The 13,446-nt window shown below is 67.7% G+C and overlaps 4 protein-coding genes across 4 annotated transcripts; 3 read left to right on the top strand and 1 right to left on the bottom strand.

Moving 5' to 3' along the window:
* Positions 1-164: 164 nt before the first annotated feature.
* On the top strand, positions 165-2,313 carry CHLNCDRAFT_144165 (hypothetical protein; the record flags this gene model as incomplete). The annotated part of the gene is made up of 6 exons (XM_005848777.1): positions 165-375; positions 604-1,192; positions 1,361-1,472; positions 1,630-1,832; positions 1,987-2,044; positions 2,191-2,313. 6 exons carry the CDS (start codon positions 165-167, stop codon positions 2,311-2,313), a joined length of 1,296 nt encoding a protein of 431 aa, XP_005848839.1.
* Positions 2,314-4,490: 2,177 nt separating this feature from the next.
* Positions 4,491-8,040, top strand: CHLNCDRAFT_30650 (hypothetical protein). Its single transcript, XM_005848776.1, has 10 exons — positions 4,491-4,706; positions 4,887-5,063; positions 5,215-5,332; positions 5,541-5,641; positions 5,817-5,939; positions 6,124-6,225; positions 6,492-6,576; positions 6,824-6,887; positions 7,128-7,251; positions 7,493-8,040. The coding sequence occupies exons 1-10, from the start codon at positions 4,704-4,706 to the stop codon at positions 7,931-7,933; spliced, it is 1,338 nt and encodes a 445-aa protein (XP_005848838.1). The 5' UTR covers positions 4,491-4,703; the 3' UTR covers positions 7,934-8,040.
* Positions 8,041-10,194: 2,154 nt separating this feature from the next.
* On the top strand, positions 10,195-10,995 carry CHLNCDRAFT_144161 (hypothetical protein; the record flags this gene model as incomplete). The annotated part of the gene is made up of 3 exons (XM_005848775.1): positions 10,195-10,377; positions 10,493-10,704; positions 10,959-10,995. 3 exons carry the CDS (start codon positions 10,195-10,197, stop codon positions 10,993-10,995), a joined length of 432 nt encoding a protein of 143 aa, XP_005848837.1.
* A 1,315-nt stretch (positions 10,996-12,310) lies between these two features.
* On the bottom strand, positions 12,311-13,342 carry CHLNCDRAFT_144160 (hypothetical protein; the record flags this gene model as incomplete). The annotated part of the gene is made up of 4 exons (XM_005848572.1): positions 12,311-12,429; positions 12,614-12,725; positions 12,922-13,093; positions 13,230-13,342. The coding sequence occupies 4 exons, from the start codon at positions 13,340-13,342 to the stop codon at positions 12,311-12,313; spliced, it is 516 nt and encodes a 171-aa protein (XP_005848634.1).
* Between the last annotated feature and the right edge of the window lie 104 nt (positions 13,343-13,446).

Genomic DNA, 13,446 nt, shown 5'->3' with positions numbered 1-13,446 from the left:
GCTTGGATAAATGGCGGCCAAAAGGCTGGCAAAAGATAGAGGAGGTCGGGTAGACCGCCCGGCGCCGGCGCTGCGCTGGGCATGGCGTCGCCAGGCGGGCCGATGTACTTGCCTGCCTGTTTGCTCCTTCCACCTCCCTCACCACTGCAACGTCTGCGCCATCCATGGCAGTCCTTCTAGGGGCGGTGGAGGTGGAGGGGGTGCCCTCCGGGGCGTCGGTGGACGACTTGGCGGTGGTCATCGGGCAGTTTGGCTCCATTCAGCGCATACTGATATCCAGCAGAGGCGCTCGGGGGGCCGGGAACGCGTTAATCGTGTTGCCGCAAGCCTCCGCTTCCGAAGTGGCCGAGGCGTTGGGACTCTACCCTCTATCGGGTGGCCTGTTAGAATCCCGTTGTGGCCAACGACACGCATCCTGGGGTGCGACGCTACGTTGGGCACCAGGTGGGGCGCGCCCTGCTCTGCCCGCCCCGCCCTGCAGGCGGCGTCGCCTCCAACCTCCTCACCCTGCCCCTGGGCAGTTGCTGGACGGCTTGTCGCCTCCCGCTTCCCCGTCGGCTCCCGTGGCCCTCCCGCAGCTGCCGCCGCCGCCCGCTGCCACAGTACCGCTGCCGATCCCTTTGGCGCCTCCCGCTGGGTTGTTTGAAGGCATCAAAGCGCAGCCTGTGGGGACTGTGGCGAGCCAGCATGTCGCCGTCCCCGACCCCAGCAGCTGGGAGGCTGTTGGCACCGACTTGGAGCCCCACAGTTTGGGTCACTCGAGCACAGGCGACGCCATCACCGTGACAAAAGGCCCGGGTGTTGCACCTGGCTATGGCAGCGGCGCTGTAGGCGGAGCCGCCGCGATAGAGGCGGAGCTTCGTTCTCTGCAGCTCCAAATGCAGCATCAGGTGGCCACCGCTGGCGGCGACCAGCAATTCTGGGAGGAGGAGGAGCAGGAGGAGCAGGAGGGAGAGGACGGCTGGCAGCATGATGCTGGCAGCCGGGAGGGTGGCCACAGCCCGTCCTTGTCGTTCGACGGCTCTGAGAGTGTCGGCGACGCGGGCTGGCAGCAGATCCGCACACCCCGCAGCGGCGGGCCCAGCTCGGTACCAGCTGGCGCGGCTGGCGCGGCTGGGAGCAACCCGCGCATTGTGGTCACCAACGTCTCGCTCGGCTTAAAGCGGCACACGGCGCAGGCCTTCTTCAAGCAGTGAGTGGCGCGGTGCTGGGTCAGCATACACCCGCTGCATGGCTGCCGCATGCGGGACTGCCGCATCCTGCTGGGCTGCGCCTGCTGTGCTGTGCCGTCCCTGCCGCTGCCGACAAGCAGACCCTGCGCTCCAGCCCCAGTTCATTGCGTCCGCTGGCGTGGCTGCAGGTTTGGGTTCGTGCAGGAGTGCCTCACCTTTGCTGGCAAGCCGTACGCCTTTGTGCATTTTCGGGACGCGAGCGCTGCCGAGGCGGCGGTCCGGGCGCTGCACCGCAGGCTGGTGAGGTGCAGGGCTGGCCTTGGAAGCCGCCGGGTCGAGGACAGCAGGGGGCCGCCAGCGGGAGCGGTGCCATGGGGTTGCCCTGCTCGCCAGGAGTTCTGCTGTATGTTGCAAGCTGGCCACCCGAGCTGCGCCCTCGCCGTGCTTTGCTGCGCAGGTGCCGCCGCTAAACCCCAATGAGCTTGTTTGGGCAGATTTTCGAGCCCCGCGTGAGCCCTACAGCAGGACTGCCACCAAACATGCAGAGCCGCCGCCAGACACAAACCGGCTGCGGTTCAGCGCCACCCCGACCGCCACGCTGTTTGTGGGGCGTCTGGCCCCGTGGGTGAACCACCAAGGCATCGCCAGCATTTTCAGCAAGTGAGCACACCAGCTGCCTTCTTCCTGCCCTGCTGCCGCCGTCCTGCCCTGTCATGCGGCACTCGCCTGCCCTCTGTGCTGCCCGGCTGCGCAGCCCGTCGCTGCCGTCCACCCATTGCCTAGGTGTCCTGTGCTGTGCCGCGCGTTCCCGCAGATACGGCGCGATCTATGACTGCGAGCTTCGGGAGGCAACCAATGACAGGCCAGACAAGGTTGGTGGCGGTGCCTGGTGGCCCTGGGTGCGGCTCGCCTGTTACCGCCTGCCCAGTTGTATGTGTGTGTGTGTGTGGAGTGGGGGTCTGTCACCCATGAGCACGAGCCTGTGTGCAACGCTCGGCCTCCCTCCCTTCCTGTGCAGTATGCTTTTGTCAACTACCGGCGCGTGGAGGATGCGCAGGCGGCGTTCGAAGCCCTGGACGGCAGGGCCATCCCGGCGGCTACGGGCAAGGTGCCCCTGAAGCTTCAGTACCGGCGAGGCTGATGCTGCAAGTGCCATCCAGGCTGGCTGCGGCACACGCTAACAAGCATGAGCAAGAGGCGTAGCCGCTGGCTGCACGCCAAATGTGCCATCGGCTTCTGACGTGGCGCATCAGACAACGCCAGGGACCCCTCTCGTTGCTCGCCTGTCGGTTTGTTACATATTATACCGCGGAGAAGCAATCATGCTCAATGTAAACATTCCCCTCGAATGTCAGTCATACATGTTGGCAAATGATGCAGCAGGGCACGCGAATTTAGCCAATCAACAGAGGCCGACCAAGTCGGGTGATGGCATCGAAAGCGGGTGGGCAGAAGAAGCCCCAGGCAACCCTGCTGCAGCCTAGGGCTGGGCTTGCTCGGGCGGCTGGAAAGCAGGCAGGCTCTGCCAGCTCTGCGCCGTCAGGTCCTGAGCCGTCGCCTGGGGAGCCACGCCCAGGCTCAGCAGCAGACCGCGCCCCCGCTGCTCCGCATCCTCCTCCGGCGCGAGCTCCGCGGCGCTCATGCCCGCCGCCAGGCGCCAGGCGTGGCGCTGCCGCGGGTCGCCCAGCAGGCCGCCCAGCGCCTGCCACGACATGCCCAGCGCCTCGGGGTGCTGCGCCAGAGCCGACGCCACCGCAGGCCAGCCGCCATACACCTGCACAGACGGGCAGGACACAGTGAGCGACACCGCTGCCTCCCTGACGATCAGCGGAGCAGGCTGCAGGTGCGACTACACCGGTGCCTCTCCCCGTGGCCCTCCAGCAGGGCGCCCAGGGCCGGCTGCCTCACCAGCAGCAGCTGCTTGAGACGGTCCGTGGCCCGCTCCGCGCCCACGTCTGTGCGCGTGAAGCTGCCGCCGTCGAGGCCGCCGGCCAGCGCAAACAGCAGCACCTGCTCCCCGCTCATGCCCACGGTGCCCTGCAGCGTGCCAGCGTGGCGCAGCATGGCGCACGTCAGGCAGGCAGGCACGCTCGGTGCTGACACTGCCCTGCCCTGGCCCGAAGAATGCCTGCACCTCAGCTGGCCGGCCACATGCATGCCCGCCTGCCTCCCTCACCTGCAGCGTCTGCACCAGCTGCCCCGTGCGGTCCGCCATGCCGCCGGTGAGCCATGGCTGCGACAGCACCAGCGCCGCCGCCAGGTGGGCCGGCACCCGCCACGCCGCCGCCAGCTCGCCCACCCGCCGCTGCACGGCGGGCAGCTGCCAGGTGGGGTCTGCCAGCAGCCGCACATCCGAGCGCAGCAGCTCGCCCGCCTGCTGCCGGCTGAGGCCCAGCTGCAGCAGCCAGTCCACGCACAGCTGCGCCTGCTGCGCGTCCAGCAGGCACAGGTCTGGCAGCCAGCGCGACAGCGCCGCGTCGGCCAGCGCTGCGTCGCCCCAGCCCAGCTGCCGGCGCAGCCAGGGCGCGGCGTGCTGCTGGAAGGGCGCCGGGTGCTGCGCCAGCAGGCCGCCGGCCAGGTCGGGGTGCAGCTTCATGAAGCGGTACAGGCTGTACGGGTGGTGCAGGCGCTCAAAGTGGCGGCGGCTGACGCGCTGCAGCTGGGCCGCGCCAAACTGCAGAGCGGCCTCGAACGCGGGCGGCAGCAGCGTGAGGGCCGCGCCCTCGGGGCTGGCCTGCAGGCACTTGGCCAGCACCTGCGCTCCGTCGGGCTCCGCGCTGCTGTGGCGCCTGAACAGCTCAAACTTGGGGGCGAGGTCTTGGCGGAAGTCGGCCGTACCGCCCAGCCGCTCGTACTGCAGCGCCAGCAGGGCGGCAGCCACGGCGCTGACGCCCTGCTCCTGCAGGTAGCGCTCCAGGGGCGACCTGGGCAGCGCGTCGATGCCGCCCAGGCTGCCGCCGGCGCCGGTGGCTGCGCTGCGGCCAGGGCCCGTCGCGGCCACCGCTCGCGCGGGCTGGCCGCGCCGCCGCCGGTGCTGCAGAACAGCGTGGCTGCCCGGCTGCGGCGCTGCCAAACGGGTACCATGCTGGACTGAGGGCAAGGGGCGGCAGGGGAGCAGGGTTTGCGTGCCGAGCATTTCAAGTGCGTGTCTGGAGTTTGGTACGGGGCTGTCCTTGCGAGCAAAGCTTGTGACAATAATCCCGGTGATCAAATGCACGACAGCCCTTTGTTTCAGGCTGTTCAAAGGTTTCCTGCCAAGGTGGCGCAGTACAAGTGGCTCGTGCTCCCCGTCAGGGAGTGCTTGATGCCCAGAGGAATGGGCTTCGTTGGACCTCGTTTGGATAGCCTGTGGGCTTGCTCACCCAGCACCGATCGCACACGCTCTACAACATCCCGGTGATCGAGCAGCCCAGGGAGCTCTGGCCTGGGCAGAGGCGGCCACAGGGTCCCATCCAGCGAACCACTGCCCAGTGGCCGCGTGGAGCGGCTTAGACCAACGCGCCTTGCGCTCGTTTCCTGCAAGCCGGCAGCATGGTGAGCTCGTGGCTCGCTGGCAGGGGGAATGGAAGCCGCACGGGGAGAGAGGTGCAGCCCGAGTGGCAGCGGCGGTGGCGGCGGCGGCGGGGCGCTCTCCTGCTCTTCCTGCTTCGCGCCTCTGCTGCAGGGCGGTGGCAGTCGATGCTGACCCGCTCGTCTGCCGCTCCTGCCCTGCAGAACAAGCTGTTTGGCAGCCTGGTGGGCTCTGCCGCCTGCACGGTGCAGCTGGAGCTGCGGCCCAGCGGCGCCGCGGCGGCCACCGCCGGCTCGCAGCCCACTGTCAGCCTGAAGAACAAGCGGGACGAGATGGAGACGATGCCGCTGTTCTGCAGCAAGGACACCATCTCGGGGGAGGTGGGGCGCCTCACCCGCCTGTGCCGTGCGCCTACCAGCCTGCTTCATGCACAGATCCCCCACCCCCACCCCCAAGTGGTTGCTCTGGATGCCTGCCCTCCGCCCTGCCTGCCCCTGCCTGACCCGGCCCCGCCCCGCCCGCTGCGAGCAGGTCAAGGTGACCCCCATCCCGGGCAAGCGAGCCGACCACCAAGGCATACGCGTGCAGCTGCTGGGGGAGGTGGAGCTGGCCTCGGAGCGGGGCCACCCGCACCAGTTCCTGTCCCTGGGTGGGTGCCGCCGCCCCACCTCCCCACCACTGTGGGGCAGGCGCAGCGCGCAGCGGCACCTGGATGCCGGCAGCAGCTGTGGGCCCGGCGCAGGAGCAGCTGCCTGGCAGGCTGGCTGGCTGCTGCTCCCAGCGCGCTTCTGCTGGGGCCGAGGTTTGCGGTGTGTGGTGGTGACGCCATGTTGGTGGCTGGTGCCTGCTGCCTGCAGTGCGTGACCTGGCGCCCCCCGGCGACCTCACCACCCAGGCGTCGCTGCCGTTTGAGTTTGGGAGCGTGGAGATGCAGTACGAATCGTACCGCGGGTCGCAGGTAGCGTGCCGCCCCTGCGCCTCTGTGCTGCGCACGGGGAGAGCGTTGCAGAAGGCAGCTGCTGTGGGCTGCGTGGCACGCCGCCGCATGCTGCCCTTCTGCAGCACACACCAAACGCACGGGCTGCAGCTGCCGAGTCCCCCAGCGGCGGTCGTTGCCCTGGCCCGCCCCGCAGGCGCAAGTGCGGTACCTGCTGCGCGTCACGGTATCCCGCGGTATGGGGCAGAGCGTGGTGAAGGACCATGCGTTCTGGGTGCGCAACCCGCAGCCCACGCCGGCCGCCGGTCCTCCCATCAAGGTGCGACAGCCTCGCCGCGCGGCAGCCTCGCCAGATGCGACAGGCTCGCGGGAGCACCGTGGGCGCCCTGCGCAGCCGGGGCTGCTCCCCCGCGGTGTGGCTGCTGTCGCCGTCGGCCCGCGCGCCTGCTCACCGGGCCGCCGCGCTGCGCCCGCGCCTGCCTGCCTGGCCGGCTCCTGCGCAGATGGAGGTGGGCATCGAGGACTGCCTGCACATCGAGTTTGAGTATGAGCGGGGGGCGTACCACATGCAAGACACGGTGCTCGGGCGCATCCACTTCCTGCTGGTGGGCTGGGGGGGGGGGCCCGGGGTATGGGGTTGGATGCCAGGGTGGAGGGACCAGCGTGCTGCGGCACAGCAGCGGGCACGCGCTGCAGCTTGGTGGCGCTTGGTGCCAATGCGATGGCAGGGCGGCGAGGCAAGCTCCACTCTCTCTCCCCACCCTGCTATAGCTCTAGCTCTCTAGGCCCCAAACTTGTCCTGCTTCTGCGCCCAGCCACTCGTGCCGCATGCCTGCCTGCCACTGTACCACCTGCCTGTACCGTCTGCCAGGTGCGCATCAAGCTGAAGCACATGGAGCTGGAGATACGGCGGCGCGAGACCTCGGGGGCGGGCTCGGCGGCCAAGAGCGAGTCGGGTGCGCGGCTGAGCGTGTGTGTGTTGGGGGGCCGGGTGCAGGCATGTGCGTCCGCCGTGGCCTGCTGCCGCCCTGTCGGGGCGGCGGCGCGGCCTGGGTTGTGTGGGGCTTGGAGCCTGCAGGGGCTTGCCTGGAAGCTGGGAAGCGGTTCGTTGTTCGGGGCAGCCGCGCTCGCCCCACCCAGGCTGGCGGCCCACCTCCAGACCCTGCTCTGCTGTCCCTGCTTGCCCTGCCCCTCCTGCCACAGAGACGGTGGCCAAGTACGAGATCATGGATGGGGCGCCCGTCAGGGGGGAGAGCATCCCCATTCGGTGAGGCGCTGCTCGCTGCCGCCTGCCAGGAGCCGTTCCGACGCCGCCTGCAGGCAGCCGCCGCGCCCGCCCCCCTCCCATCATCTCCTCGCCTCGCGCCCACTCCTCCGCGGCGCACCACTCCGTCACGCTCCCGCCCCCACACACATGCACACACGCGCACACACACACACACACGCCCAACGTGTGCTTCCTTCTTCAAACCCGCACCCTCCCACCCTCCACCCACCTGCCCCGCAGCCTGAGCCTGCGCCCCTACGACCTCTCCCCCTCCTACGCCAACGTCTTCAACAAGTTCTCGGTGCGCTACTTCATCAACCTGGTGCTGGTGGACGAGGAGGACAGGCGCTACTTCAAGCAGCAGGTGCGGCAGGCGGGGCGGCAGTGGTGCATGTGTTGTGGCGCGGCGGTGGTGTAGCATCCTGTGGATGTTGGCGGCGGCGGGTGCGGGCCCAGCCACGCCCAGAGCCGCGCCGCGTGCGCCCGGGCACCCCCGGCTCTGGCCTGCAAGCGGGCAGGCATGCGGGCAGGCAGGCATGCGGGTGGGCGGCAGAAGGCGAGCTGACCAGCCACTCTTGCGTGTCCTGGGCTGCTGCCCCATGCAGGAGATCACGCTGTACCGGCGGGAGGAGGAGGAGGAGGTGCCGCCGCCCGCGGCGCGCCTGCCCCGCCGCATGGTGTCGCTGCCGCCCGCCTCGGGCCCCACCTCGCCCTCGGCGTCCGCAGCGGCGGCCATGGCGCACACCATGGGGCCCGCCAGCTTCCCGGCAGCTGCGCCCGCAAACGGCGGCGCCGCGCCCGCGGCGTCGCCGCTGGACTCGTCGCCGCTGGGCGCGGGGCCGCGGCCAGCGAGCCAGGCTGGCCTGGCGGCAGCAGAGGGCCACCTGATGCCCAGCGGCAGCGGCGGCAACGGCAGCAGCAGCGCAGCGGCGGCGGCGGCGGCGGCGGCGGCGGCAGATGCGGGGGAGGATGCGCCGCTGCTGGCGGGCCAGCAACCGGCGCCGGCCGCCGCCAGCTCGTCGCTGGGAGATGGCAGTGCCGCCTGAGCAAGTCGGCTGCCCCGTCCAGCTGCAGCCTCGTCTTTGTCCTGTTCCCTCGCTCTTTCCACCTTTTGTACCGCTTCTCCCCTACCTGGTGTAACGCCTGTTGCTACACGCCCCGGCCAGCGGCTGCGCACAATGCGGTCTGGTTACACACCAGAGCAAGAGAGAGAGATAGGGAGCATGGGGTGCAGGCTGCACAGTACAGGCGAGGGGGCATACAGAGGAGCAGCATGGGGCCAGAAATGTGCCTGGCCAAAGGTGCTGATGGGTGCTTACTGTACAAGCCAGGGATCAGGAAAAAACGAGATACAGAGGGCAAGCAGGAGGCGAGGGAGGGAGGAGCAGGATGCACAAGCAAGCAAGGGCCGGTCAGGGTATAGCGGCGGCCTGTAAGAGAGGTGACATGACGCGGGCATGGTGCTGGGGCAGGGCGCTACCTATGATGGCACAGGGGGAGCTAGCTAGCTGCCTGTATCGCAATGGTCCTGAGAGCTGCACTATGGGGGTGCCTTCTGTGTTACGACACATGGGTCCTGCTGTCCTACTGCTGCGGGTCCTGGGGCACATGCACAGCTAGTTGGTGCCCTCCAGCACCTACTACTGCGCATGCTGCTGTGGATGGTTGTACTGCTGCTGCTGCTGCTGCGCCGCCGCCGCCTGCTGGTATTCAAGCGGTAGCTGCAGCCCCTGCCGGCGCAGCCGCTCCACATGAAGCATGCGCAGCAGCTGCGCCACCTGCTCCGGGCTGTGCCAGTCTATGTCTACAGAGCACTGTAGCGCCGCCAGCTCGGCCGCGGCGCGCTGCTGCTGCTGCTCAGCCTCGGCCGCCGCCCCATGGTTCGGCGAGTGGCGCGGCGAGCGCTGATCTTGGTCGTGTGCTAATGATGGGTGGAGGCCTTCAGCGGCGGCGGCCTGTGCTGCCTGGTTGGCGGGGCGCAGCGGCTCGCCCAGCGGGTGGCCTGGCGGCAACGCAGCGAGCGAGTGCTTGGCAGCAGCAGCACCAGCTGCCAGCAAGTCCCAGCTCGGTGACGCGGCACGCTGGAGGTTCTGCAACACGATCAGGGGCGCGGTCGCACAGAATCGGGCACAGCAGAGGGCTGCCGGCGGCTGTTGAAAACGTGACGCGGCGGCGTGGTGGCCGCTGGCGGGGCGCACCTCGGGGAGCACTGCCCCGGCCACCACGGCGTGGCGCTTGGCCGCCCTGTCCTCCGTCACCACCTGCAATGCGCAGGGGCTCAGCCGGAGCGGCAGTGAGCACATGAGCGGCTAGTTGAGTGGCGTTGGGGGCGTCGGCTGCTCACCTTCGAGGGTTCATCATCCTCTCGTATCCGTTTCGCCATGACGACGCTGCCTGGGCCTCCACTAGGCACAAGTCAGGGTTACCGAAGCGTCCAGCGGCTCTTGTGGCCAGATACAAGCGTCACGCCGCTTCTGGGACGGGGAGGAGGCCGGCACAACCCGGTGGAATGCCGTTCCGGAGACTCGAGGTGCTCTTCTGCATGGGGTGCAACCTGCTGCGCTGCCGCACAGCGGGCCAGCGTTGACCCACCGCTCGACCTGCATTTCTGTGTGATTGCTGCAGGATTGATCTTGTGAGCCAATCTTGGGCAGTGTAGCGGCAGTTGTGGCAGGTGTCAGCCTCGTGTCACCCAGGCAGGCGTCCACGGGGCGGAGAAGAGCCGATGTTGTTTGTGCGGGCATCCATCCACAGACGCCTAGCACAGCCGCAACCCCACGACTGGTCCGGCCGCCGGCCCATGCGCGATGCATCCCGAGGGGCCAGAAGCCGTGCCCGACCCCCAACCCACATGATCAGCGGGTTGCCGGTGCTGCTGGCAGGTTCACTGGCAGGTTCAATCCACGTTGAACCGGAGGCACCTGATGCAGCCCTGCTGAATAAGCCGTGCACAAGGCGGCGGTGATTGTGGAGATCTTCTCTTTTTCTGTAAGCCGTGGCAGAACTGATTACAGGGCTGCGCCGCCTGCCGCCAGTCGCCCTCCGCCGCCTGCTACCTGAACGGGGTCGTGCATTTGCTCCAGGGATCCTCCCACGATGGCTGCACTTCGAAAGGGCCTCGCCAAGCTATGAACACGGGGAAATGTCGCGGCGTTGGCACGGCAAGGGCGGGACCCAGGAAACAGAGTGTCAAACAACAAGAAAACTGGCTCCCCTCCGCAAACCCTGCGCACTTCACACATCCTGCATCTGTGGGCGCCGCCCAGTGGCCGTTGCCTGGCCCGCAGCGCCTGCACAGAGCAGCACCATGCCACTCTACGAGCTGTTTGCCCTGGCCAAGCCGCAGCTTGGCAAGAAAGCCATCGCCTCCATCATGAAAGCAGTGGCCAGCAAAGTCATGGAGCAGGGAGGCGTTGTGACCGACATCCGCTCCTACGGCGAGCGCAAGCTGGCCTACGACATCAGGCAGCCGGGAGTGCGGCACAAGGAGGTGCGATGGGGCGCAGGGAGCCCCGCCTGCATGGTCAGGGACGTCATGCATAGTCGGCGATCATCCTTGCTCTGTTGCTCCAGCCAGCCCAAACACGCACTCCACCGCCCTGCAGGCCGCCATGTGGCAAATCAACTTCGCCGCCAACCCGGCGACGCTGCCAGAGCTGGACCACACGCTGCGGGTGGACGAGCGGATGCTGCGGTGGCTGGTGCTCAAGCGGCAGCCTTACCGGCGGCTGCCGACGCCCTACAGAGTGGCGCGCATAGCAGAGGATGTGGCAGTGCCCCTGGCGAAGCAGCAGGGGCCAAGAAGCAATAGCCGTAGGTGCGGGTTGCCTGCGCAGGTGCATGCATGCCGCCGCCGCGCCCGCCTGCATTTGCTGCCTGCATTTGCTGCCACCCAGAGGGACCCTGGCAAATGAGGTGAAAAACTTAGTTATCCCTGTCAGACGGCGCCAAAGGCCGGTGCCAGCTGTTGACCATTAGCTCTATCTGATGCCTCGGGCCCCTTTCACTCGTGCTGCCGCTGCACCCTCGCGCCGCCTTGCACCGCCGCTGCCACGGCCACGCTCCTCGCAGTGACGACGACGCAATTTTTCAAACTCAACAGGACTGAGCATACTGTGCTGACACACATCCCCGCTGTCCTGAGCGAAGAGCGCGCCCTCTGCTGCACGCTGCACGCCGCCGGCTGCTTGGCCCTCGTTTCCAGCTTGTCACGGTTGCTTCCATGGCCCCTCGCCTGCAGGTGCAGCCCGCAGACGTCCAGATCCCGCCTGCGCATGCCTGCGCAGGAGCTAGGTGCGCGCTGCGCAGTATCTTTACACTGCTGCTGCTGCTGCTGCTGCTGCACCACTGCTCGCTTCGCTGCTGGTCCGATGATCGATAATTCCAAACTGGGCGTTTCTCAAACAACATTCGCAGTGCCCGATCTAGAGCGTTCGCCTTTCGCCGGGCTTGAGCGCTGCTGCGGCTCACCTTCCTTGGATGTCTGAGGACTGCCTGCTGCCACGCCTGCACCTTCACACGCATGCATTGCTGCCTGCTGCCTGCCCGTGAGCACCGTGGCGGGCTGATGTTGCACCCCCCGGGCTCTCCTTGCATGGGCGCTGTGTGCTGCCTGTGCTGCATCCATCTGCCTTTTGGCTGCCTTTTGGCGTGAGTGAGGATTCCAAATGCACACATGTCGGATTCCTACTGATGCACCCTGACGAGCTGCAACTCCCTGACACGCCCCAGCATGCATGCGCCGCACCATGCGTGCCCTGTGGGGGGCAGCCCAGCGGCACCGACAGCCGTGCTGACCCTGCCGGATGCTGCCTCCCTCGGTGCGCCTTGCAGGAACGCACCCACCATGAGCGCGCCCTGCCCGCTGAGCCCTTCTGGACCAACGCGCCGTTTTCGGCACGGCGCATTAGGTAGCCAGCCCAGTTCAGCACCAGCCCAACCTGGGGCCCACGTGGTTCTGCACCCGCCCCCACCCAACTTGCATCAAGAACTGCTTGCCGCACAAAGCACTGCCCTTGACTTTGTACCTCTGCAACTCTTGTTCTTCTTGTACACCCCCCTTGTTCTCCACAATGCTGCCTACATGTCTGCTCCCCTTGGCTTTCCCAGGCCATCTATCTGCACCTGGGTGTAACAAATCCAGCACAGCTATTGGCCTGGCCGCATTGTTCAGCCTGCATGGCATGATTGCAACATGTGCCAAGCAGTGCTGGGTACGGCACAGACAGTATAGCGGTTGGTTCCACAGAGATGAATCCGCATGACTTGGCGGATTCATCGGTTGGATGCAAGCCTTCTTGGAAATGTCCCCGGCTGGGAAATGTCCCCGGCGTAAGAATGTGCAGCGACTGGGAGGGATGGGGGAAGAAACTGGCGGGATGGGGGAAGGAATGTGCGGCTTCTCAAGACGCATCTGCCAGGGCTCACATGCCCAGCACCATCCTGATGCCCACCACCGCGGTGGCGACCATGAGGCAGAGGTAGGACATCCAGGCCAAGCTGCCACCAGGCGCCCGCTGAGCCGGGTCGCCGGTGCTGTAGCCTGCGGTAGGCAGCAGAGTGGGCTGGCGGACGGGGCGCAACAACGGGCTGGCCGGGCAGTGGCTGCGCCCAGGCTGCGCCACGGACTGGCCGCTGTCCGGCAGGCATCCAGCGTGGCAGCAGCAGGAGCAGGAGCAGCAGCGGGGGCCTCAAAGCAGAGCGGCTCTGGCGGCAGGCGCCCGCACCTCGCGTGTACAGGATGCGGCCGATGGCCCACACCAAGCCCTGCGCCGCCGCGGCCCGCGGGTACACCAGTCCCACCAGCATCTGCATCGCCAGCTGCTGCGGCAGCATCTCCTGCGCCAGGGTGTCATGTGGGGTGCAGGCGGCAGCGGCAAGAGATGAAGCAGGGGCAGCACCTTCAGGTGGCGGGGGCAGAGGCAGGAGGGGCTGCCACCTGCATGCACGCTCAACCAGCAGACAGGCACAGGCCGGGAAGTGGCGCCAGCTGATCATCCCAGGGCGGGCAGCGCAGACGCTCAGGGCATCTCACGATGGAGTTTTGGTGGGCGCGCTGGGTGCAGTTGAACCTGGTGGCAAGCTCGTCGGTGCCGGGGGCGTACAGAGTGGGGTACGCCACGCCACACTCCTTGCGCGCCTTCATCACGCGGGCGGCCTGCCACTGCACCACCGCCGCGGTGAAGGCCACCGACGTCATGACCCAGCTGCACAGCACACAGAGGGGTGGCAGGGGGTCAGCAGCAGGCAGGAGGCAAGGCGGCGGCGGCGGCGGCGCATACGGCCGAGTGTCGGGAGTCGTGCGGACCTCGCCCCGCCAGATGAGGGATCCGACTGACTCACCCATAGTTCGGAGGGAGGGCCACAGCCGCCACACGCAGGCGCACCCTGGATGGTGCCAGAGTGCCGCGCCGCTGCACCTGCAGGCGGAGGCTGGGCAGGCCGGCTGCGCTCATCGTGACTCAAGGTAGCGGGATCGGGAGGGCTGACCTCATCAGACTTCTGCTTTGAGTGCTGTGTGCTGTGCTCGAGCGTAGCACGGGGCTCGAGCATCTGCCTC

Source organism: Chlorella variabilis (genome assembly GCF_000147415.1).
Source record: "Chlorella variabilis unplaced genomic scaffold CHLNCscaffold_7, whole genome shotgun sequence".
NCBI lineage: Eukaryota > Viridiplantae > Chlorophyta > Trebouxiophyceae > Chlorellales > Chlorellaceae > Chlorella > Chlorella variabilis.
The sequence above is the reverse complement of the archived record's forward strand: the minus strand, read 5'-3'. Positions and strand labels throughout refer to the sequence as shown.

What these genes read in the sequence shown, in the direction of transcription:
- CHLNCDRAFT_30650 (XM_005848776.1), top strand. An exon ending in CCGCCGGTCCTCCCATCAAG is followed by an intron (nt 5,940 to 6,123) that starts GTGCGACAGCCT and finishes GCTCCTGCGCAG; the next exon opens with ATGGAGGTGGGCATCGAGGA. An exon ending in GGGGAGAGCATCCCCATTCG is followed by an intron (nt 6,888 to 7,127) that starts GTGAGGCGCTGC and finishes CCTGCCCCGCAG; the next exon opens with CCTGAGCCTGCGCCCCTACG.